At 36.7% G+C, this 25,454-nt stretch overlaps 4 protein-coding genes and 1 non-coding gene across 6 annotated transcripts in view; 2 read left to right on the plus strand and 3 right to left on the minus strand.

Annotated features, from left to right (window-relative positions):
* Positions 1 to 7,985: 7,985 nt before the first annotated feature.
* On the minus strand, positions 7,986 to 11,552 carry LOC109241252 (FAD-dependent urate hydroxylase-like). The gene is made up of 6 exons (XM_019407976.1): positions 11,228 to 11,552; positions 10,834 to 10,980; positions 9,957 to 10,022; positions 9,709 to 9,871; positions 9,179 to 9,407; positions 7,986 to 8,612 (listed from the first exon to the last, which is right to left on the minus strand). The coding sequence occupies exons 1-6, from the start codon at positions 11,479 to 11,481 to the stop codon at positions 8,107 to 8,109; spliced, it is 1,365 nt and encodes a 454-aa protein (XP_019263521.1). The 5' UTR covers positions 11,482 to 11,552; the 3' UTR covers positions 7,986 to 8,106.
* A 498-nt stretch (positions 11,553 to 12,050) lies between these two features.
* On the plus strand, positions 12,051 to 12,124 carry TRNAN-GUU. Its single transcript has one exon. It is a non-coding gene; the product is annotated as a tRNA-Asn (tRNA).
* A 3,953-nt stretch (positions 12,125 to 16,077) lies between these two features.
* Positions 16,078 to 19,808, plus strand: LOC109241253. 2 transcript variants are annotated; one of them, XM_019407977.1, is made up of 7 exons: positions 16,078 to 16,468; positions 17,551 to 17,639; positions 17,746 to 17,821; positions 18,264 to 18,313; positions 18,413 to 18,760; positions 18,930 to 18,968; positions 19,350 to 19,808. In XM_019407977.1, the coding sequence occupies exons 1-7, from the start codon at positions 16,291 to 16,293 to the stop codon at positions 19,524 to 19,526; spliced, it is 957 nt and encodes a 318-aa protein (XP_019263522.1). In that variant the 5' UTR covers positions 16,078 to 16,290; the 3' UTR covers positions 19,527 to 19,808. The 2 variants fall into 2 exon arrangements, with proteins under 2 accessions (XP_019263522.1, XP_019263523.1); XM_019407978.1 differs by lacking the exon at positions 16,078 to 16,468 and adding an exon at positions 16,514 to 16,568.
* Positions 19,809 to 21,773: 1,965 nt separating this feature from the next.
* On the minus strand, positions 21,774 to 22,523 carry LOC109241245 (classical arabinogalactan protein 9-like). The gene has a single exon (XM_019407968.1). It carries the CDS (start codon positions 22,402 to 22,404, stop codon positions 22,024 to 22,026), a length of 381 nt encoding a protein of 126 aa, XP_019263513.1. The 5' UTR covers positions 22,405 to 22,523; the 3' UTR covers positions 21,774 to 22,023.
* A 988-nt stretch (positions 22,524 to 23,511) lies between these two features.
* The window catches only part of LOC109241254 (putative glycerol-3-phosphate transporter 4), a 7,443-nt gene continuing 5,500 nt past the window's right edge, over positions 23,512 to 25,454 (minus strand). The window contains exon 3 of the mRNA XM_019407979.1: positions 23,512 to 23,992. Coding sequence (XP_019263524.1) covers positions 23,955 to 23,992 — 38 coding nt within the window. The 3' untranslated portion in view covers positions 23,512 to 23,954. The remainder of the gene's footprint in view (positions 23,993 to 25,454) is intronic.

Raw genomic sequence — 25,454 nt, forward strand, 5'->3', positions numbered from 1 at the left:
CATAAAAAGAAAGAAAACAAGGAAGAAGTTAGTTTGCGCAATGTGGAAATTGTAATAAAGTAGACAAGGGAGCGAGGGTGGGGAGAGACATGATGTAGCAATTCTAAAAATATTTAAAGGAAAACGCATGTTATGACCAAGTTGAGCGAAGATATTTGCATGCAAATTCAAATAAAGGGAAAACGGGAAAAGGGTGTATAGGTAACAATAAAAGGGAAACGGGAGCGGGATATTCATGTAACGGCAAAAAATAGTAAAGACACGTTTATCAGAGAAGACTAATTCATATAGACCAAGTTCACTTATGGTAAGAGCCTAAAAATCCCCAGTAGAGTCGCCATGCTGTCGCGCCCCTTTTTCTTGCGAAATCGAGTTTCGACGCGTGACAACTCTATAAAAGGAAGGGTTAAAAGAGAGAGTCGCCACCTAACGGATTTGAGGTGCGTTAGGGCACCTATTTTGCAAATAACCCTGTTTGACTAGTTTATGTCACCAAAGATCGGGTAAGAGCTCAAAATTACCTCGAAGAGAAGGTGTTAGGCACTCTTCGAGGTTCACAACTGTGGGTCCCGGTCGAACTCGAATTATATGAATTAGTCTATGTGATCAAATAAACGAAGAGAAAGAGTTTATTATAAACAAAGGGTACAACTATTTTGATTATAGTAGGAAAAGAAAGAAAGCGGGGGGGAGGGGGGTCCTAAGTTTTTTAGCTTAAAGGATCACCCCGTGCAACATAAATGATACTTTGTATCTCCCTCCAGATAGGGTGTTACTCATACTATTCAGCGGGCACAGACTATCATCTCCTGCTACCCGATTACTATCTTTAAGTTGTTACCTAAGGCGTACTAGTTCAATTATAACTCGTAACCTATGCGTGCACTACCCGTCCCGTGCCTACAGTCCAAAAGGCGTTTGGACCATCTATTTTTGGGTGGTTCTAGACCTAACTTAGGTTGCTCAAAATGAGAAAACTAGGCGACATACAAAAACAAGTCGGGCTTCACATAAAAGTAGTTAAGGGCTCAAGTTAGCCTCCACACTTAGACAGCAAATGCACGCAAAAAAATTAGGCGTTTTGACAGTTTCAGAATTGAGACGAGTTAAAGCCATTAAGCCTTATAGACATGATTTCTATGTGACTTTGGAGTTCAAACATGCAGCAGTTTCAGATGTAAGGTGTAATCTTATAGACGTGATTTCTGAACAGGTGCACAGTTTAGGGAATCTGATATTGCATGCTGATTATTGAGACTACATGTTATAAGTTATTGATCCTATAGACATGATTGTTAAGTGATTCTGGATTCCAGCATTATAAAGGTAACACGGTAATTTTGACGTATTACAATGTTACAGGTCTTGTAAACATGATATCTAGTCGTTGTGCGATTATGCAATAAAGTTGTTTGAAGACATAAGGTTAGAAGCATTAATAGAACACCCTATAGGCGGGATTTCTAGCAATTAACAATTATACTTGATTTTATAACATTTTATCCTTATAGGCATGCTTTCTAGACGGGTGACAGTATAATGAGAATAAAAAAAATGGCATCTAATCTGATTGTGTTCCTATAGGCATGATAACTATGTGAACATTGTAAAGAGCAGGTATTTGTGAATCAATGTAATCCTATAGGCATGGTGTCTATGTGAACATGCTGCAATTGAAGGATTGATCATTTTATTTCCTATAGGCATGATTTCTAACAAACATGTGGAAGCAGAATATGTTAAGCGAATTGAACACCTATAGGCAGGTTATCTATCAAACATGTAGGGGCAGAATACATTAAACGTGTTAAACACCTATAGGCAGGTTATCTAGCACACACAGTAGCAGAACATGTTCGAGCAAATTAAACACCTATAGGCAGGATTTCTATCAAACATGTAAGAGCAGAATATATTAAATGAGTTAAACACCTATAGGCAGGTTATCTAGCACACACAGTAGCAGAACATGTTCGAGCAAATTAAACACCTATAGGTAGGATTTCTACCCATTTCATGCAATATTAAAATAACCCCAGTTTCCCAATTTTACTAATACCCCAATCGTTATTACATCATTATTACAGGCCCAATGAATGCAATAAATTACAAAGTTACAAAATAACCGTAGTGGGCCTAAGACAAGCCCAAAGTACACACGGCCAGGCCAGGCCTTCAATTTCAAGTCCACATAGTTCACAACAGACCAGAAGTCATAGCCAGAATCCACTTGACCATCAAAGATTCAAAAACAGCCATGTACAAAAGCCCATTGGCTTATTCAGCAAGTAAAATTGGACAGAACTGAGCAATTAGGACAAAGATGATGGCAAGGAACCTTGGACCCTAGTGCGTCAGAGTTCCCAAGGGCTTCAAGAACCTAGGGCGGTGCTCACACTAGGGAGGTTAATAGAGGAGATTCAGGAATAGACTGGGGACCAAGTCCTATTGTGTCAGAGTTCACAAAGGTCTCAATTGGACCCCGAGCAGTACTCACACTAGGGAGGTTAGTAGCAAGAGCCTTGATAGCCTTGGCTTTCAGCCGGCTAAGAATAAGGAGTTCAGAACAACATAAGTGATAATGAGGGAGAATAGACAATAGCTGAGGGACAGAACATAGTCAAGTTGAGCACATAGAGCAAATAATCAAACAGGCCCTAGGTTCTAAGAACAGACTTAGCAAAAATTCAGAAGAACAAGTTCAACACCTAGTGCATAAGTAGTCACACATTAACAAACAGGTTTTCAGGATTGGTATACACAGACTCATAATATGGAAAAGGTTCAAATTATGTTAATTATATGTCCCAGCGTCATAAGATAGCCATGTTAACTTCACATTAGGCAGCAGAACAGCATTTAGACATAGCAGGGAAGCACAGATTATGACAACATACTGGTGAATCAAGTGAGCCCAAACATGTTGAGGTGTATATTAACTGAGAACTAGTCATGGTTGATAAAACATGACCTTGACACAGAATTAAAACACACTCCTTTGCAAGATTGCCATTATAGAGGTTCAGAACAAAAAGGGGAAGATAAACTTATGTCATACAGTAAGTGTAAGCATTCAGGTCTGACCTAATAGTCCAATTGACTAAAGAAAGTTCAAATTATGTAGATGGAGCATATTCAAATGATAGAATGGACAACCTTAAGCAGAATTAAACACCAAAGGGATGCTAAAAATTGCAAAGGTCACATGCAGTAGTAGTTCATAACACATTGACTACTCGAATTAGGCTTAGGCATGTTTCAAACTAACATTATGAAGTCAAATGTTAAAAAGACCTAAAACTGAGGTAAATCAAATAGAATTGCACACAAGAGTAACCCAACAACACATTAAGCTATGAACTTCAGAAGTGAAAAACATATGCAATTTGCAGATACATAGGAACGAAATTGCAAAGGTTCAGTAACTCACCGGTTAAGCAAAAAACAAGAAAGAACAAAGTCCATAGTAGCAAGAACCCAGGATTTCTGGGCTTGGCTTTCAGCCGGCCAAGAACCAGAATGTAGGACAAGAGTATTAGAGAACAAAGAGTAGTAACTTCAGTTTTTTTAATAAATCTCTTAACGATTTCCAGTCTTCTTTTAAAGGGGAACGGAGAGGGGTTTATATAGTAGTAGGAATTAAACAAGTAAACAAGGAAACACTGTAAAATCAAACATAAATAAGGAAACCATAGCATGCAGGATCAATAAAATCGGATTTAGGGAAAAATAGGTAAACCCTAATTTTTTAGGGAAAGTAAATATTGACAAAAATGTAACAAAAATTGGTCACACGGTAGAATATCGGACGAACATAGACATAATAACACTTAAAATCAGAGAATCGAACCCATTTTTGGTTCGATTAAAAGAGATCTGAAAACCCTAATTTAGGGTAAGTAAGAATCAACAAGAGATACAAAAATATTCGTACTTACAAAGAGCGAATGATGAACATAGACAGAATAATCAAAAAAGACAAGGATTTGAACCGATTTTGGTTCGATTCGTACAAGATCTGCTTGCCATGTTTAGGCAAGCAGTATAGAGAAGGACCCAGTACCAGGGAGATGTCACATATGGCGAGAAACGACCATGGAATCCCATGATAGGTGAGATTAGGAGAGGGATTTGGGGGGAAAGCGACTAGGGTTTGAGAGATAAGAGATGAGAGGATTCAAGGGCGGCGGGCGGTGAGAAATGATTTAGGGTTAGAGGGTTTGGGTAGTTAAAAGGGAGTCGTTTGATGTAGGCCGTTGATCTTGGAGATCAAAGGCCAGAATTATAAAATGGGACTAGGGCGGGTTTAAGAAACGGGTACCGACTGGGTCATGGGTTGGGTTAATTTGGTTTGGGCTGGGGTATTTTGGGCTAGTGTATTAGGTAATTGGGCTGAGATTGGTCCGAAAATAGGTAAGAATTTTAGGCTAGTTTTTAAATACTCAATATTTAATAAATAAATAATTTATAAAAGTAATTAATAAATAAAAAAATATCATTTGAGCACTAAAATGATTAAAAATAGTTACTTAAAATTATAAAAATATAAAAAGTCATTTTCTGCATAATAATGTAATTATACATTCATATGGGCTATTATTGCAAAAATGTGCAATTAGTCCTATAATGCAAATGTAATTAAAAAATGCACTGAAAAATATTTAAAACATCATGTTGGTATAATTATAAGTTTAGATGATTAAATCATCATAAAAATAATTTGAAGGATAATTACTGGATATTTATATAATAAGATGAAGAAATAAATTGATTTAAAGTCTTTTTTAAAAATTATGAAAAATTATGAAAAGTACTCGTATATGTTAATAAACCAAATTATGATGCATATGCACTATTTTGAAAGTATATATACATATTTAAAATATGAGGGAAAAATCGAGTATCAACAAATATTAGAAAATTAATATAAATGACTGTTTTTCCTAGTGTGAACTCTATTTTTACTACTTGAAAATTGTGTTTTCCGATCACTATAATTTTTGTGTGAGTTAATAAAAGTTTTATAATTTTTGGTTGAGATAACACAATTATATGACTTTGGTTAAAAAAAAGTCATAGTTATAATGACCATTTTTGAAATTTACCCAGTCAATGCATGTATTAAAACAATAAATACTACATGTATTTGTAATCACATAACGATGTATAATTAATTTATTTTTTATCTTATTATTAAATATAAACAAATTAATATAATTTAATGCGAATAAATTGTTTTCCTACGAAACTTCACCGTGGAACAATAGTTGCGGGGAGTCGCGTGATACCGATTCCTTCAAACTAGGTGGCTATTAGATTCTAAAAGTTACCTGTATGGCTTGGCTACATAAGTGGAACAAACGCATCCTGTTAAATTCAAGCAAGATTAGGATATGACCTCGATTTTGTTTTAAATCATATTAATTTATTACAGTGAAGTAATTGAATAATGCGAACATATACATTAATTAGTCATAATGAAGTGTTAAAAATCTATCTGCAAACACATGTCATGTATAACGTTTTAGAGTAAACATTCGATATGAATAATCTTTTTTTTTTTTTGTAGATGTATGATAGAACTTACCCTTCTCTCATTAAGGAATATTCAATTCTATCCAATATTCTCTTAAATTTTAAGGAACAATCCGAAGCCAAGACTCAAGAGGACACAATTCGAATAGTAGAAATTCAATTATCTGAGCAAGAAAAAGAATGCGCCTTATTAAACAAGAAAGGGCTCTACTTCTTTGTTCGCTAGGCTTTTGCACCTTTTATTTAGAGTTAATATCCTTAAACCCCCTAAAACGATCATGTTTTTATCAGTTTTTTACTTAAAGTATTTGGTATTCCTCAAAACCTCCTGAACTATATCAACAACAACAACGATCCAGTGAAATCTCATGAGTGGGGTCTGGGGAGGGTAGTGTGCACGCAGACCTTATCTCTATTCCGAGAGGGTAGAGAGGGTGTTTCCGATAGACCCTCGACTCAAGAAGACGAAAAGACGACGAAAGGAGATAATATATCAGTACCATCAATAAAAATCATAGAAAACATAACAACATCACAAGAACCAGAAAATAGATGAAAAGCAAAACAATAACATGTAGATAAAGCCCGACACTAAGAGAAACGAAAGAGTGGTGTGAACTCAACATTAACCACTAGCAGTCTAAGACTAAATCCTAACAGACTAGCCTCACTCTGGAGCACCGTAGAGATATGCACAACTACCCCCTAACTTACAACCATAATGCTCGACCTCCACAACTTCCTATCTAGGGCCATGTCCTCGGTAATCTGAAGTCACGCCATGTCCTGCCTGATAACCTCTCCCCAGTACTTCTTGGGCCGCCCTCTATCTCTCCTCGTACTCACCAAAGCCAGCCGCTCACACCTCCTTACCAGGGCATCTGGGCTTCTCCTCTGAACGTGCCCGAACCATCTGAGCCTTGCTTCCTGCAGCTTGTCATCCATGGGGGCCACACCCACATTCTCTCAAATATTTCCATTCCTAATCTTATCCATCCTAGTGTGCCCGCACATCCACCTCAACATCATTATTTCTGCTACTTTCATCTTCTGGATATGTGATTTCTTAATTAACTAGCCAACACTCAATCCCATACAACATGGCCGGTCTAACCACCACTATAAAAACTTACATTTGAGTATCGGCGGCACTTTCTCCCCTGAACTATATCGCCCTTCATATTTAAACACCCTCGTTGCTTACTTGGCGTAACATGTGTAATAACTTGCATGGGAGCGCGTGATGGCTTTAAAAAGCCATGAAAATAGTCCACCTGACAGAATGTAATAGCCAATTAGCCTAACCGTCTTTCAATTTTTTTTTATTTTAAATATTCTCCTTATTTCCTTTATATCCACCTTTCTTCCTTATTTTTTTACGTTCTTCTTTATTTTTTCACTTTTTTCTTTAGTTCTTCATATAGGTTTCCTATGAAAATTGTTCTCCTTCTCTTGTTTCCTCTAAAATAATTTGTTCTCTATTTGTTTTAGTCTTGTTTCATATCTTACACGTATTGTTGAAAGAACATCCATTTAAATCTTTTTATTACACCCAACACCTTGTAGAGAATAAAGTTGAATCTCTTGAACCTTGTTTGTGTAATCTAGAATTAGAGAATATAGTTGTTGGTCGATTGATTTCTTATTTGTGAAATTTTATTTTATGTAATCTTGTTTATGTAATATAAGATAAGTTTTCAGAATTGCAACACTATATACCTTTATTTTTTTAAATTGTAATATAAAGTGAATGTAAATAAGGACTTATTCAATTGGAGTCTAGCACAAAGCACATCACCATTAAACCTAAAATTAACACATTATATTAGATACCATCATTTTGGCCAAAACTCCTAGAATTAATCCGTCCACCGAGAGTAATATCTCATGAATAAGCTACATAAAAAACTTAGTACAAATCACAAATTAATATAGCTAGAGAGACGCACCTCTAAGAATTCAACAGGGGTTTTTAATATATAGGGAAATATAGTTTAGGGGATTTTGAGGACACCAATAGTTAAAGTAAGTAACTTACAAAAAAGTGATAGTTTTGGGAGGTTTTAGGCTGAGTTAAATAGCCATGCATGTGTAGTGCCACATGACATAATATTTTAGATAATTAGGAGCGTGTACTAGACGCACCTTTATGAATGCACTGAGGTTTTTTTTAATATAAAGGACAATATAGTTCAGGGGGTTTTTTGGAACACCGAATAATTTAATTAGAAAACTGACAAAAACGCGATAGTTTAGGGGTGGTTTTAGAGTATTAACTCAAAATGTTCAGACAACTTTGCTAATTATGTGAAAACAATTAGTTAAACTTTCATCCACCCATAGCTATGAGAAAACACTACTACAGAAATAATTTGCCTTTTGTATTGCACTGTTATTAGATGGCTAATATACTGTACAATAATACGAAGCCAAACTTGAGGGTGGCTATATAATGCAAGTGTAAGACGGACCTCCTCTGTAGTATATACAATAATAAACAGCAATATCTGTAGTTTTGATGTACACCTCATGTAACTGTTATCTACACAAGTAAATGAATTTCAAAGTTTCTTATAGAGGCTCAAATTCAAAATTGGTATGCTCCAGAATTGGACCAAGCCTAACAAGCTTAGGTACAATGATGTTATCCCTAAGGGAACATATCACTGGATTATCCCATTGCAATAGTGCACCTACAAGATATGCACGTAGCGTTAATGGAAATATACGAGGCCATCTTTCAGTTTCATATGCTTTGAGTGCATCCTCGATAGAAATACGTTTATACTTGATTGCTTCTGCAAGTTTTTTGGTCAAAACTATTGAATCTTCCAAAGCACAACAACCACCTTGACCAAGATTTGGTGTCATTGGGTGCCACGCGTCGCCAGCCAGCACTATACTTCCAGTAGAGGCTGGTGGGCTTATTGAGGGCCAAAGCCATCTATCTACTAGGCTACTTCTTATGATTGTGTCGTCTGGTGTAAGTTTAATGAGGTTTATTAGGTCTGTTGGCCAATTTCTAACGAGTTGTTCAGCTTGCTGTCTCAAGATAGATGGATCTGTTATCTTTGGACCTGTCAACAGATGTTCAAAACAGTTAGAATGACGTAATGGAAAAGGATGGACTTTTTCACTGATGTCTTTCGACCGTTTTAGAGGGTAGAATTATAACTCCAACTACAGAAAGTTGCATAGAATTTTTCAGCTCATGAGAGAGTATCTAATCAAAGTGGATATACTATGATTTCTACTTTAAAACTACTGTCAACTAACATGCCCACATGAAAAAGAACAGACACTGGAAATATTATTATGCGCACATGGGCGTTCATTCTTGTCTGTAATTTTCTAGGTGTACTGACATATAAAGTTCTAGGGAACCTTCTCCAGACCCTGCATGAATGCGGGATGCTTCATGCACCGAGCTGCCCTTTACTGGCCTATAAAGTTCTCATATTCAAATTTAAAGGGTTACACATATGTAAACCCCACTTTCTGTTAGGAGTATAGAGACAAAACAAGAATGCTATCTCCTGTGGAGTTGCTTTTTGATTAAGTGGTTGATGTAAAGGCATTGTGGTGTTTGTCATGAATGCCAAAGAGAGAGAAATATACCAGAAAGCTGTTATAAAACACAAACCTGGTGATGAGTTATTGTAGCAGATAAACCAATAGACCTTGGTTTCAGAGACAGGAACGTATCCAGCACGCACTCCTCTTCCGTAGATGTAGTTTACTTTTGGTTCAAATGGCTGTCCTTGAGGGAAATATGCTAGGCCTCGAAATGCACAATGGCCTACATAGTTAGGCTCTGGAAATCCCATCCACTTGGCCACTGGCGACCGAATCCCATCACAAGCGATTAATATCTGCAAGGAGTTGAAGTTCAAGAAGAAGGCGCAAGCTTGAGAAATCAGTCCACTCGGTATTTTTTTTTTTTTTTTGAATAAATCTAATAGCTACAAAAGGAGAATCATCAAGATAGTAGACAGAGAAATTAGATTAAACTTTAAGCAATAAGAGACTTCACGGTTTTCGTTATTAAGTTGAATCAGAAGACAATGTATTTGGCAATACTCATACTACTAACTAAAGTAGATATCCTCAGACAAGTGGAACAAGCACCACGGAAACCCTGAAAATAGGCAAATCAAGGTGCACACCAACTACCTTGGCAGATATGCGAATTCCATCTTCAAGTTCCAACATTGTTTCACCATTTTCACTTCTTTCAATGTTTGCCAGCTTTGAGGAAAAAGAGATAGCATCTGGTGGCAGCTTACTGGCAAGTGTTTCCAGTAGGACTCTCCTCTCCACAGCTCGGACTTCTTGACTACATTGTCATGGGATTAATAGAGAAAAGGATCAGAATTTGGTGATAAATAACAATTAACCAAAACAATCAGAGAGACCATTACGTTTCATCCTCATCTTTGAATCTGAAGGAGCGCAACTCTCTTCCATCTTCTGATTTTACCACCATCCTGCAAATTCCCAGGTACCATAAGCGAGTGATTTCTACATACCAGAATCTAGGAGAAGCATTTCAGCATGATTTCAGATCAACGATTATAGTCTAATGCTTAACATTTGAACCGCTAGTTACTAGATAGACACTCATGGAAAGAATAAACCAAGAGAAGCATCTTCAGCTTGATTTGAGTATCACAATCAAACCTCAAAAAGCACACTAAAGAATGAAGACAGAGAGAAAACCAAAATTTCCTTTGTTTTTCACTGTTGGGCTTAATATATGCTGGTTTTTATTTGTTTTGGTTTATGAAAGAAATCTTGGCTAGTTTCTGTTTAAATATGCATTATTGTCTGATATGTCACACAAGAATGACTATTTCCCTGCACTACCCTGTGCTGTTATCTGCGAATTTTAAAGAGTACTCATTTTTCAGCTCGCGCCTCGCAGGTTCATTCTAGTTGTATAAACTAGAGATTAAAAGAGCTCTGCTATTGTAGGATGCCAAAGCAAAGAACATTGCTATATACTAAACCAATTAACAAACCAGGGTAAGAATTACATATTAGTCCCCTAATGCTTTCTTTTCTCCTTTTTTATTTTTAAATTGCTACTTGCTTTCCTTGAACCGAGGATCTATTAGAAACAGTGTCTCTACCTTCTAAGTAGGGGTAAGGTCTGCGTACACATTACCCTCCCCAGACCCCACTTGTAGGACTATTCTGCGTTTGTTGTTGTTGTTGTAAATTGCTACTGGCTGTTTTCAGACGATAGGAACTTTGGGCAAAATGAATGAGCAAGGGAGTACAAGTGAAACAACATACCCTTGAATTTCAAGAAACTGAGTCCTGAGATCATTGCCAACTCCAATAGCATCCAGTGCCTTCCATCCATTTTTAAAAAGTGTTAGTGAGGTTCCTCCAGTCCTCAGTGACTCAGCCTGCTCAAGCACCAATGTTCTAATACCCAGCCTAAATAGCAAGCAATCACATTCATCAAACTTCTTCTCAACTTCCCAAAAAAGAAATTAATGTCATCATACTAGAATTGACGTAGAAAAAATTACTATCACTGATATATGTCGCAATCGATCAAAATATATAGAGAAAATTCATATAGTCGACCTCAACTAGTTTGTAATCGAGACTAATTGACTGATTGACTAATTGTAATAGTAGCAATTATCATGTGGAGGCTAAGTTTATGAACATAATTTACCTCTGAAGTGAAACAGCAGTAGCAAGGCCAGCAATTCCAGCCCCGATAATAACAATATCTTCTTTTCTATCATCAGCTCGAGCATTTATAATGGATAAAGAAATGGGCCTGATTCTAACTCTAGTTTCAGCTGGTAACCATGGTTGTTGAGGTATTAAAGATGTTCTTCTTCTGAAATCAAGTGATGAGTTAGAAGAATAAAGAGAGATATATTGCGACTTAACAAGCAATATAGTGGAAGAGGATAACGCCATGAAATAATCTGTTTTTTGGTGGAACGAAAATGTGAAGACAAGAAACGAAATTCAAGAAGGTATTCCATGGGAATATACGGGTGGCGGACATTTAACGATGTGTCCAAATCCACGTTTTGTAACAGCGAAGCAATGCTAGATGATATTACAAGTTTTATATCTCCGACCAGAATTTTTTTTTTTCTGGACTCAAACAATTTTTCTAACTTTTCAAAAGTTATAAACATTTATGAAAATTCTTTAATAAATATTGAAATTAAAAATATAGTCTAGGAAATGTTATACATAGTAGTTTACATTTCTCTTTTTTTTTTTTTTTTCTTCTTCCTCCTCTTACGTCTAATAATTTGATGTTAGAATTCTTAGATCATATAAGGAAACAATCTATTTTCTCAAACCAACAACGAACTATTTTTCATGAAAAAGATTGATGTAACTCTCCGTATACACGAACAATTTATAACGGGTGTTGACAACCAATCATACATCGTAAGATATTGAGTTTTAACCGGTTTGCAGTATATTTAGTTTAAAAATAAATTAAGATTCCAAAGGAAGCTACTTACAAGGCTGGAATAGCTCAGTTGGTTAGAGCGTGTGGCTGTTAACCACAAGGTCGGAGGTTCAAGCCCTCCTTCTAGCGTTTCCTACTATTTTTTGTTGTTGCTGCATATTAGTGTCTTCACTTAGCATTAACTATTTTTTTTTTTTTGTTTAAGTTTACTTTTACCTAAGAAGAGATATAAATTTCTATTTGCTAATATATAAGTTAAATTAAACAAACAAAAAAAAAGAATAATTTTTTTCTTCAGGTTTGTGTTGATTTTTTCATTGTTAACAATAACAACATACCTAGTGTAATCAAACAAGCGGGGTCTGGGAGGGTAGTAATTATGTAGCCTTATTCCTATCTTGTACAGGTGGAGAGGCTATTTCTGATTGAATTATACAATGCAAGTTCAATTCAGAATTGTGTCATGTATTTATCATTTCAGGAAGGGTCCTTATTTTGCTCCAAACCAACAACAACAATATACTCAATATATTCCCACAAGTGGGATTTGGAGAGGATAGTATGTATGCAGTCCTTACTTTTACCTTGTGAAGGTAGAGAGGCTATTTCTAGAGACCCTCGGCTCAATAAAGAAAAATCACAACGGTTATAACGTAGAACTATGGGAAACAAATAGTAACAACAGCTAGATAAAATAAAAAAAGAAGCAAAGGAAATCTCATGTAATAATATTGATCTAAAAATAGGGAACACGAGGATAACACTACAGTTAGGGAAGGAAGTACAAGTTTGGAAAGAAAATACGTTCGACTACTTACTAACCTACAATCCTAATCTTCGACCTCCACACCCTCTTATCAAAGAGTCATGTCCTCGGTAAGCTATGTGCCAAGTCCTGTCTTATCACCTCTCCCCAGTATTTCTTCGGCCTACCTCTCCCTCTCCTTAGACCCGCCATAGCTAATTTCTCGCAACTCCTTAGTGGAGAATCTATGTTTTTCCTCCCAAACCATAAAAGCTAATTTCCGTCATCTTGTCCACCACATAGACCACTCTCACCTTATTTCGAATATCTTCATTCATAATCCATCCCTCCTAGTATGAACATATATCCATCTCATCACCCTCATCTCTACAATATTTAACTTCTGAACATGAGAGGTCTTGACTAACCAACAATCCACCCCATACAACTGTTAATAATTTGTATTTGTAAAGTAATTCTGGAAATAAAATAATGTAACAGAAATGTAGAGGAAGCATATATTAGTCTGAGCCCACTGAATTCATAGTGTTTCCTTAAGGAACTTAATCCCCTCCTAGTACCCGAGGATATGAATTATTTCCTCCTAGGATAGAATGTATTACACACTGGTGTAGCGGTACTTCAAACCCTCAGTGTTTCAACGAACACAAATTGCGGCAATAATCACACTTACTTTATTTGTTTTATAAGAAAATAATTCAGAAAGAAAGAAGAGATTTCAGAATTTTCATAAGAAAAATCTGAGGGAAGAGCCTGGTATTTATAGCTATCAGGTTGAGTTCAAACGAAGAGGTGCAACTCTGCAAGATGATTATTCGCGTAAAACGGCTATTACGTAAATGACTATTTATGCAAAATAAAACGGAAAACTCAAACCGGAGGAAATTCAAATTACCGTTACGTAACTGGTTGATTTGGATTAAAAATATTAATTTACTTTAACTATTTAACAAATAAATTTGGTCCAAAAAAATTAATCAATCAATCAGATTATTTAACCAAATCCAAATCCAATCCAAATTCGAATGACGACGGCGCGAGGCTTGACTTCTTCTCAACTCTTTAAGAGTTAGAAGAAGTGTAATTTTATATATATATATATATATATATTCCTCCTCCAATATGGGACAATGTTCTTTTGTAAAGAAAGGAAAAATCAAAATTTTATTTTCCCCTCCATTTTCCATTCACCTCAATTTTGAACAAAAAACCCAACAATCCCCCACATGAATGGAGAATGACTATATAATAAAAATGTGCATGAAAACTGTGTGATTCGCATGCAAGGATTGATTGCATCTGGATAAGCAGATTTTCCTTTGAACTTTCCGTAGTGAACTTATGTCGGATATGCTCGGTCAATCGGTATATTTGATATTTTTGAACCGTCAGTGATGCCTAGATAACCATAAGTCACACAATCAACCCTTAACCTTCTTTGGTTCTCATTATTGTGTTCGCTCCAGCCATGAACACCGCCTGGTTTCATAAGTGCGTAGAGAACTAGCCCTACAAATTTGTCCTTGAAGCGGCTAGAACTTCACACTTACATAGTTGATTTCTAAATATGCCATCCCGTATATACACTATTTAATATACCCTGTATCAAATTTAGAAACCATTAAAAAACTCTAATACGTTATCCTTGGTATTGAACATTGTCACATCACGATAATGGACCACAATTTTAGTTGACAATGTTGAATTGTCATTATTGACTTTGTTTGATCTCCTTGAACCTAGATCTTCGGATCTCCAGTCTTCTAGGTAAAGTTACCGCCACAAGGGCTCGGATTAATATCTGCTTCTTCTACATTTCTGTTACGTTATTTTATTTCCAAAATTACTTTACAAATACAGATTACTAACAAGCTTAAGGAACTTAATCCCCTCATAATACCCGAGGTAATGGATTATTTTTCCCATGGTAGAACAAATTACAGACTGGTGTAGCGGTACTTCATTGTTTCAAAGAACACAAACGGCGGCAGTAATCGGACTTATTTTGTTTGTTTTGTAAGAGAACAATGTAGAAAGGAAGAAAAGATTTCAGCATTTTCGTAAGAAAAATCTGAGGAATGGCTTGGTATTTATAACCAATAGGTTGGGTTCAAATGAAAAGGTGTAGCTTTTCAAGATGATTGTTCGCGTAAAATGGCTATTAAGTAAATGCCTATTTATGCAAAATAAAATGGAAAACTCAAACCGGAGGAAATTCAAATTACCGTTATGTAAACGGTTGATTTGGATTAAAAATTATTAATTAAATTTAACTATTTAATAAATAAATTTGGTCCAAAAATTAATCAGTCAAATCATTTGACCAAACTCGAAGTCGAAGCCGAGCGAGCGACGACAGTGGCACGAGGCTTGACTTCTTCTCAACTCTTTAAGAGCTAACAAGTGTAATTATATATATACTCAACAAATGAGCTTTGCACCTCCAATATGGGACAATGTTCCTTTGTAAAGGAGGGAAAATCAAAATTTTATTTTTTTCCTCCATTTCCCATTCACCTCAATTTTGAACCAAAAATCCAACAACAACATGGCCAATCTAACCATTGCTCTGTAAAATCTACCTTTAGCTCTTGGTGGCACATTCTTGTCGCACAAGATGCCAGATGCGAGCCTTCACTTCATCAACCCGGCTCCAATGCGATGTGGCACATCCTCGTCAATCATCCCGTTTCCTTGGATTATAGACCCAAAATACTTAAAATTCTCTCTCTTGAGTATGACTTGTGTGTCCAACCTCACTTCATTTTAAGCCTCCCGAGTCACGTCACTAAACTTGCACTCAAAGTATTCTAGTTTAGTCCTGCTCAACTTGAAATCTTTAGACTCCAACGTCTGCGTCTAGACCTTCAGCCTAGCATTAACACCGCCTTGGTGCAAACAATATGCACCAAGGTACCTCTTCTTGAATGTGTTGTGTCAACTCATCCATCACTAAGGCAACAAAAACGGGCTAAGCGCTAATCCCTCAATCAACTCCACCTCTATTGGGAAGTGTCCCGAGTCCCCCTCTACCATTCTCACCCAGGTCTTGGCTCCATCGTACATTTCCTTAATCGCCCCTAATGTATGTGACAGGTACATCTCTAGCCTCCAAACGTCTCCAGCTAAAAAAAAAAAAAAGACATATTTTCTATTTGATTTGACTTTAGATTTTAAAATTGATAAAATTTGATTCATTAAACTTTTAAGAAAATACCCAACACTATTTGATTTGATTTAAAAAGTTAAAATGACATAAATTAATTTTTTTTAACAGATTGGCTAATAGAAAAAACACCCCTAATCTAATCAAAAGTAAAATTACATGCCCGTTGAAAGAGCTGCCTTAGTTCTTTCTTGCATAAATTAGATGCCTTAGTTCTACTTTCTTGCAGAAAAGCAGCTCAACGGGTCTGCAACTATTTGAAGAATCTAGTTCAACACTCCGCACTTCTTTTTAGAGTTTGTTCGAAGAGCTGAAAAGACTGAAGACTCAGAATTTGTAGAAAAAGGAACCGAAACAGTGCAAATGGATACGGACAGTCCAAGTAGCAGCAGCAGTAGTAATAGCAATGGCGTGATAGTTACTGCAGAAAAAAGAAGGATGAGAATAGAGAATCCTTTTACTTTGAAGGTGGGTCAAGTATTTACTGGCTTTGGCATTGGTTGTGGGATTGGAATTGGTGTTGGTCGCCCTTTAAATCTAGGTACTCTCCACTCCTTCTCTTTTCTTCTCATTCACCAAAAAAAAAAAAATGAAATTTGAAGATTTTTGGAAACCTAAAGAACGGGAACCCAAGAATTCAAGTAATTTATTTAGGGGTTGTAATTTTGTTTGGTGTGTGTGTTTGTTAATGACTTGAAATGTGTAAAGTTGAAATCTTTATGTTGTTGGTAGTGGTTGATATCCAATTTCTGCATGTTTTGTGCTATTTGATGTAATAATATTGCATTGTTTGCTCAAATCCCACCGGAAGCAAAAACACTAGATGATTTCTTCCATCTATCCAACCCTTGGTGGACATAGTTACGCGCTACCTGTGATGGTGGGAGGTAGCAGGTATGCCGTGGAATTAGTCGAGGTGCGCACAAGCTGGCCTAGGCACTATGGTTATCAAAAAAATTATTGCATTTTTTGTCTATGGTGTGTTGTGTGTTAATTCAAGCAACTCATTTTTGGGGTTTAAGTTTGTCCATGGGGTGTGTGTGTGTGTTTGTGTGTTCTCTAGAATTAAAAGCATAATTTTGAAATATTTAAGTTGTTCCTAATGGTTGGTATACTTTTTCTGCCTGTTTTGTGCTATTTGATGTAATGTTGGGTTTGGTTAGTCAGACTATATGCGTGCTTAAGTTCTGGCTGTTAGTGATCAGATTGTTTGCTGGGATTTAGAGATAACAAAGTTGCAGGCTAGGGGTTAATGTTCCTTTAGATGCCTTTTCATGGAGAAGAGCAATTAATCTACTCTAATAGGGTTGATGCTTTTAGTTGAACAATGTAGAGAACACGAGCCATTGATCTTTTGTACGATGCTATACGTGGATAAATGTGATGCGTGATTGAGCAATCTAAATTGTATGCAGTTTGTGTGGTTTTATCAGCTTGCTAGTCACATCATCGTATTGGTGTCAATAACAATCTAATCATGTTCGGCCTTTCTGTGTTCTTGTGACTATCGGATCCCTAGTATCTAAGCATGAAAGGGGTTATGATATGAGATACTCTATATTATAGGACTTTCTATCCTTTTAGATTGATATCTCTTTATCACCAAATTTACCTTGATTTTAGGTGCAATACCAATGCTAAATCAAGTTATGACTGCCACTAGAGGCGCAACGGATGCATTTTCTGGAGTTGGAAGACATGTTAATAATTCTGTATGTTAATTTGTTGAATTGTCTTCACATAGTATTGTGATCAATATACCTTACAAATTTGTTCTTGTGATGCTTTTCTGATTTTATTTCTTTGTCTTTTCTGTAGTTGAGGAAGGTTGGGGCAAAAGGCATTGAAGCAGGCATTGGATGTGGAGTAGGTTTTGGACATGGTTTTGGAGTTGGTATGTAGACTTGACTCTTTCTTTGTTAAAGGTTATATGTTGCATTGAGGATGATTTATTTTGAAGTGGGAAATTGCTAAAATACAGTGATGTTGCTAACCACTTTATGTGCACTCTTTACTTAGAGGATATTGAGTTGTAGACTTAAATCTGTTGATCATGGCCAGGTTGCCATGGGTGTTTCAAGAAACAGTAGAGTTAACTGTTTGAGTGATAGATACCTTAGTCAAGGCTAATTGGGCTTATTGGAATTTAAACTTGTGTCATCTTTGAACCACAGGCTTGGTACTAATTGTGGTCACAAACTCTGGGAATGATATAATGGAAGAAAGAAAAAGGAAATAACTGAATCACAAAGACTTTATTTTATGAAGCCGTGTTATGGCGGATTCTTCTAAACATTTCTGTTGTTAAATAGCAAAATCTTGGTGGTGTATGTCAGGTCTTGCTGTGAAGCGCGGAGTAGTGGATCAGATTCAGTTGTTTTTAATTGTATGTATTCTCTCCATAGTGTTGGTGCTGCTACCTGCTGAGTTTGCCCTCATCCTCCACACTTTCATAGGTTTTAACATAACTTCTCTCAATCTGCAGCAAGCCATGACTAAATTAATGATGAAGTCTGGAATGTCGACCGGCTTGTCTGTTGGTCAAGGCATCCTTCCACCGACCTTGCAAGCTGGCATGAGGACAATCAATGAAGCCTCTAATCAGAATCCACTGGGAAGTGTCAATTCACTTGAAGTGAAGGTCCCTCATAGTTCTTCTGTGGGCTTGCTTACAGATACAAACACAAGTTCTCTCTCTTCTCATGAAAATGAAACTTCAAGAACTAATGTTAGCTCTTCAAATACATCATATAGCAGTCGAACTGAGAAGGTTCTTAGCAATTTTCTGCAGAGTCCACTTTTGAAGGATGAAGGCGGTACAGCAAATGAGCTGGTATGTGAAGATGAAACACATTTCTTATAACATTATACACTAAGCGTAGTTTTGTGAGGTCTCTTTATTTTGTTGTATATTGTGCTAAGGATGAGATTGATAATTGTTAATAGAAATAGGAGGTTGCTAACATGTATTAGTTCTAATTCCTCTACTTCGGTATTTGCAGTCGGAGCGTTTGAGATCAGAGAACAACCTTCTTCATATTGTAAGTTTTCACTCTGACTATTTATTTAGAAGCTAACTCTTTTCCTTTTCCTTTTCCTTTTTTAAACTTAAAATAGTATTGCAAGTAGATTGTAATATGAGGAAGACTGATTAGACCACTTATTAACGATGTCCTTAATAGAATATTGACTTACATTGCTAAAACCTAGTAAACGGTTCTCTTTCTCTCCTCTCCCTCGCAGATGGATTTGTTTACAACGTATTAACTCAGTTTATCACTGCTTTTGTTTCTTTTCCTGAATAAATTTATCTATTCAAGGTTCAATTGTTAAACTGCTGAAATGGCTGTGAAAAAGTTTTATCTGTTGATTTATGTTTATATGGCGTGTGAAGTACTGAAAATACGTTTGGTGCATGATAGGTGTTGAAACACCAGCAAGTTATTGACGAGCTCATGCAGGAAAATGAAAAGCTTCGCCAGATACTAGTGAAAGACTTGAAAGTCTCACCCAGTAAACTCCATACCAGCTACTCTAGTGGAAGTAAGTTTCCATGTACTGAATGTTTTGAGTGCCGTAGAAAACAAAGGAGACGATGAATGTAATTTCTTTTTCTTTTTCTTGTTTTGATAAGATGAATGAAAGGAATATCTTATGGTCTTTTTCTACATCACCCAAGCAATGAAACCGAAAAGCTGACCTTCTATTTTTGCCTTTGCGGATTTGCAACTGATTTTTGATTGTTGTATGAAAGCTTTTTGGCACATGCAAATAAGTTGCATCTGGATTAAAGCTTAAAGCCACAAAAGTGTATGTAGGATGTTAGGAAGAGAAAGCTACTCTTACTTAGTGCAGTCTACTACTTTCAGGTTTCCGGCGCCCATTTCCCTTTCTTTCTACATATGCATATGCCCGCGATGCACATATGTTTATTTGTTTCGATAATTCATTTTAACTTTAGCCCCAGAATGCTGGAAAACAGAAAGAAAGTCAGGTGCTTTCTCTTTACTTAGATTATGGCTGATATTTGGAGATCTAATGTTAGACTGTAGTCAACCTTGGCTTTTGAACTAGTAATTGCTTGGAAATTTACATGAAAGTCAAGTTCCAAAGAAGTACTATTCTTGTATTTCTTATTTCTAGATCTTTGTTATTACACGTAGTGTCTTTGTTTTTTTCTTGTTGTTAGTGTTGGTTGCTCCCTGTTTACTGTTTCTTAGGCCGAGGGTCTATCGGAAACAACCTCTCAATCTTCACAAGATAGGGGTAAGGTCTGCGTACACTAGGGGTGGCATGTGGGCCGGTTTGAGCCCTAAACGGGCCAAGTGGGCCGGTCTAAACGGTCCCGGTCCCGGGCCGGTCCATGAATAAATGGGCCTACTGGTTCCGGGTTAAACGGTCATTTTGTAGGAACCGGTCCGTAACCGGGCCCACGTACTCATGGTCCCGGGCTAAATGGGCCGGGCCCGCGGGCTAAGGGCTAAGTGGGCCCAACGGCTAGATATTGTTTTTTTTAAAAAAAAAATAAATAGAAATTAGGGACAAAAAGATGTTAAAAAAAAAAATATGTAAGGCAATGCCTTGTAAATTTATTATAGAATTGTGACCTAAATTTTTTAATTCAAATTTAAAGACAAAAATATTGTGAAGAGATATTCAAAGCAATGCCTTGTAATTTTATTATAGCATTAAAAAAACATGGCAATTTCTTTCCTAGTCTTCCTCCCCTCTATGGGATGAGCACTGCAAGGTGCTAATACACCATTGAGAAGAAAAAGAAACTAATCAAGATGTGCCGAAATACAAGTTACATAATACATACTAATTTTTGTTCATACAAGTTACATGGTATCTCTTACAAACTTCATAAATCCTTCAAGGCCCGGAGGAATTTACCTTGGTGGTGGCGGAAAAGTAGCTTGGTCATCGCCGTTTCCATTGTCGGGCGAAGCAGCATCCTCCGCAAGTTCAGCTAGCATTTCTTCGTAAGCTTCGTCTTCCTCTGGTTGTGATTCGCCACTCTTGGATTTTCCCTTATTCTTATGTTTACCAAAAATATTTTTTAAGGAAGCCATCTTAATTAATCAAGTAATAGCAAATAAATAAAACAAACAAAACTATAATATTAAACTTAAGAGTTGGAACGAGTTTACCGAATTGACGAACAACTTGTTGAAAATTGATTATCGTTGAATACTTGAAGACTTAATTAACTTCACAATTTTTTCACAAATTGTAACAACCTCAATATTTTTTTTACTATTTTTTGGAATACAGTAAGCAATAGTAGCAAGTATAGAAGAAAATTAGAGAGAGATTGTGATAGATTGATATTGATTTTGTAAGAAATAAAAGAATGAGGGGGTATTTATAGTTGAAAATAGGGAAAAAGTGTAATTATAAAAAGTTTTGGGTAAAAATCGACCCCTCGAAGACCCTCTATCTGTGTCAAAATCATCTTTTGATTTTTCTTTATTCTNTAAATAGCCAACTGCTATTTTTTAAAGCCCAACTTTTGTTTTTTTAAATATGCTAACGACTATTTTTACTTTAAAAAAAAAATTACCGTGGGGCCTGTTTGGCCCGCCAAGGTCCCGGTCCCTTGGCGGGCCAAATGGTCCCGGTCCTAACGGTTCAAAGGCAAGAACCAGCCCACGAGACAGGCCCAAGCCCACCTCTAGCGGTCCTACCGGTCCCGGCCCACTCGCCCACTTGGCCCGCGGTCCCGGACCGGCCTACTTGCCACCCCTTAGTGTACACACTATCCTCCCCAGACCCCACTTGTGAGATTACACTGGGTTTGTTGTTTGAAGTTCCAAAGAAGTAGAAATAGCGCTGAAAAGACATGTAAGAACAGTGTCTTTAATTAAGCTGAGAGAAAATGTTACACGATAGCTGTAACAAATAAAAGTTGATAAATGACACCTCATTGTTCCTTAAACTCACATACATGAATGATCCTCAAGAATCAAGGACAAAGTGAAACAACAATAATGAAAAACAACACTGAAAAATATATTAAAATGCAATAAAGAATACACAAACAGGTAAATTATTTTCAATCTACAGCAAATGTGAAAGATAATGAGCATCAAGTTAGAAGAAGAGTGCTGCAGTCCCAATAAGTGCTACCATGGCCATGCTAATTCCATGCACAAAAGCACTTGATGGCAACACAGCATCAGTAGGTGCAGGAGCCGGTGATGACACAGGCCCCGGTCCCATGGGTGCAGGAGGAGAGGCAGGCATGAGGGGTGCCATATCAGGTGCACCTGGGGCTGGTGATGAGCTAACTGATGGACCAGGACTCATTGTTGGAGGAAATGCCACTGGTGCTGGTGGTGACATAAAAGGTGGCATGGCGATTGTCGGTGGGGCTGCCATGCTAGAAGGTGGCATTGTGGGTTCTTGTGCAGCAGAAAGAGCTAGAAATGTAAAGGAAAGGGAGAGCACTAACATGACACACGATGTAGCCATGACTCTCTTGTGAAAAAAATTTGACTTGTTTCACAGGAAACACAAGAGAGGATTCTTGAATAGAATGTACTAAGGTTTTAGAGGAAGTTTGTGTTCTGAGGTATTTGTTTAAGGTGGTGTGTGGATATATAGAGAGGACAGTCTACTCAAAACTTTGCAAAGTTTGTGGTTGAGCACTCCTTTGTCTGTTGTAATGCATACTACTTTGGTCATTTTTATCAAAATGGAATTGATTTTGACATAAACGTGGTGGCACATTAACAAGTAAGAAGTATATAATATATTTATGAAAAGACGCCTTTTAAGGTCCATAACCCGTTCATCCAATCAAATTAAGATTATAATAGGCCTCATTTGGATTATACAAGCTACAATTAGAAAAGTTTTTCCAAATTGAAAACTGACTCTCTTTGTCTTAAAAATCACGTTGTTCGCCATCCTGATCAGAATACTTTCCCCCCGACTCAAAAAACAAGTTAAAGGAAGTTTTTTCTTTGAAAACTAGAAACAAGTATTTTTACAACAACAGCAACAACGATCCAGTATAATCCCACAAGTGGGGTCTGGGTAGGGTAGTGTGTACGCAGACCTTACCTCTACCCCGATGGGGCAAAAACAAGTATTTTTATTCTCCAAAAACATTTTCTGGAAAAATAATTTACATACGCATTTATCTCCAAACAAAAGCTTTTCAAACCCAACTACAACACCAATAATGTGGGGTTTGGACGTGTCTGCATTTCATTCATTGATTTGGGGAAAAAGACACTCCTGGCTGCAAGTCTTACTCCCTTTGATTCATATTATCGTCTTCAACAATTTTACGCCATTTAAGAATGACATATAAAAAACTTAATTATAAGAGTATTTGTTTTGACCATCCAAACAAGCTGTAAATGTTTTACTTAATTAAAACTTGTTTATTGGAACAGTAAATCTAGAGGAGAAAAAAAGTAATAAATAATTTCTTGTATTTGTAAAACAAATGTTTTCGAACAAAAGTAATGCTCGCACGTATTGGAAAAACGAAAACGACCAACAGTGGCCACATATACCGATCCCCTTAATTGCTCAGTTTTCTTTTGAAAATGAAACACATTCAGAAAAGAACAGAATGTAGACATAGTCTAGCCTCACTTCATTTTATCAACTCTCCCCTTTCATGGAATAAGAAGAAAGGTAATATCAGCCGCAGTATAACTAATAGACACGTCTGGTTAAAACTTGAATATATATCTCAGTTAACAAGCAACAACCGCGATAGACAAACCTCAAGAAATGCCTTTGTTTCATTTAGACATGTACCAAGAGACTGTGTTCAGGGCAATAACAACTCCAACGCGCTACAAAAGCACCCATAAATCGCCAAAATAAAAGCATATTAAAGAAAGATTAATGGCCATGTTGATGAAAAAGTGGCATCGCGTGTCCCGTTGATTCCAGTGGCTGTTTCATAATCTTGATTTTTTGCTTGCATTTCACATAGAGGTAGTACCTGTATCTGCTAATATTTCTCCATCTTTCTTGAGACGATGATGCCTGACCAGTCCTTATTTTTGGTCACTTAAAAGGGGTTGAGATGCACAACCTGCAAAAATAAGCAATTTTCTTAGACTAGACCGATTCAAAATGTTGAAAGTTACAAGCAGAACTTACAATCATCAAGGAATAGAGAACAAGCTATACATTATACTTCAAAAGGAAAAATTAATACGTGGAAAAAAACTGTCAAAACAATGACTCCCTCCTCTTCGGCAAAATACAGAACTATCAATAGACAACCAGATAATAGCAACATCTTACGCAAAGTTGCAAGCAAATAAATGGCTCACAAAATAGCATGTTAGAATATGTCAGAAATTTTCATTTACACTAACATCACGTAGTGAATCAATTCCAAAACAAAAGCAATTTCCGAAGATTTAAGTGAACAGTTGACACTTCTAATTGTGAGGTCCCCTTATAACAAAGACTGCCAGATGATAGAACCATGTCCCAGCATATTTACTCTGTAAGTTTAAAACTCGTAAGAGTTTCTGGAGATTGCAACACTTGCCTGGAGGCTGTAACATTGTTTCAACTACAAATATTAACATCACAAGAACGCGAAGAAAAGGAACCTAACCCCTGTTGTTGTCAGTTCATCCTTCCTCTCCTATATCATAGGAAACTCAGTAGTAATAGCACAAAAGCAAGAAAGTACAGAGTAAGATGCATTCTTTAGTAGCCGTATGATTCATGACCCTTGATAAGAGGGTGTGGAGGGCGATGATTAGGATAGAAAGCTAATAGGCAGTTGCACGTCTTTCTTTACCTTCCAGTAGTAGTAGCGTTATTCTAGTATTCTCGTACTCTTAAAATTCTATTACTACCTGATGTTGCTTGTGTTTTGACTGTTCTACTTCCTTCTTGTTATTACTGCCTCCCTCACTTTTACACTACATGCTTGCTTGGGGCCGAGGGTCTACCGCAAACAGTCTCTCTACTTGCGCTAGGTAGGGGTAAGGCTGCATACACACTATCCTCCCCAGACCTCCACTTGTGGGATTATACTGGGTTTGTTGTTGTTGTTGTATGATTCATTTTGCAAGCTTAAATCACCTAAAAAGTTCTAAATAACAATTTCTTAAAACAAACGGCCGAAAGTTAAGGATTGAAACATATCTATGAGTGGTTTATAGGTGCTTCAAATTGCAAATATGTACAGAAACTAGAGAGGTAGAAGGGATTTAACCCTGATCGTAGGCATTACCAGGACGACGTTATGTGTCTGTATGAGTAACAAAATGATATGCAGATAGGATTAATAATTCATTGTCGTCATATAATTATTACACATGATGAAACGTGACAATTTCTGAAGTAAGATTCTCAAAACACAGAGCAAGGCGTAAAGCTACTCCAAATATATCTGTACTTACACAAGCAAGGAGACATATAAACCAGTAAGCTTTCACCATGTCCATGCATTGGTAATACATTAATTCCATCTTTCTTTTGGGCTTTTTTTTTTTTTTTTTTAAGTGTGTGTGGGGTGGGGGGGGGGGGTT

The sequence above is a fragment of the Nicotiana attenuata genome, unplaced genomic scaffold (assembly GCF_001879085.1).
Source record: "Nicotiana attenuata strain UT unplaced genomic scaffold, NIATTr2, whole genome shotgun sequence".
NCBI lineage: Eukaryota > Viridiplantae > Streptophyta > Magnoliopsida > Solanales > Solanaceae > Nicotiana > Nicotiana attenuata.

What these genes read in the sequence shown, in the direction of transcription:
- LOC109241252 (XM_019407976.1), bottom strand. Translation starts at nt 11,481, where the DNA reads ATGGCGTTATCCTCTTCCACTATATTGCTTGTTAAGTCGCAATATATC. An exon ending in ACTGCTGTTTCACTTCAGAG is followed by an intron (nt 10,981 to 11,227) that starts GTAAATTATGTT and finishes CTTGCTATTTAG; the next exon opens with GCTGGGTATTAGAACATTGG. An exon ending in GAATTCGCATATCTGCCAAG is followed by an intron (nt 9,408 to 9,708) that starts GTAGTTGGTGTG and finishes AACTCCTTGCAG; the next exon opens with ATATTAATCGCTTGTGATGG.
- LOC109241253 (XM_019407977.1), top strand. Translation starts at nt 16,291, where the DNA reads ATGGATACGGACAGTCCAAGTAGCAGCAGCAGTAGTAATAGCAATGGC. An exon ending in GAAGACATGTTAATAATTCT is followed by an intron (nt 17,640 to 17,745) that starts GTATGTTAATTT and finishes TCTTTTCTGTAG; the next exon opens with TTGAGGAAGGTTGGGGCAAA. An exon ending in TGGACATGGTTTTGGAGTTG is followed by an intron (nt 17,822 to 18,263) that starts GTATGTAGACTT and finishes GGTGTATGTCAG; the next exon opens with GTCTTGCTGTGAAGCGCGGA.
- LOC109241245 (XM_019407968.1), bottom strand. Translation starts at nt 22,404, where the DNA reads ATGGCTACATCGTGTGTCATGTTAGTGCTCTCCCTTTCCTTTACATTT.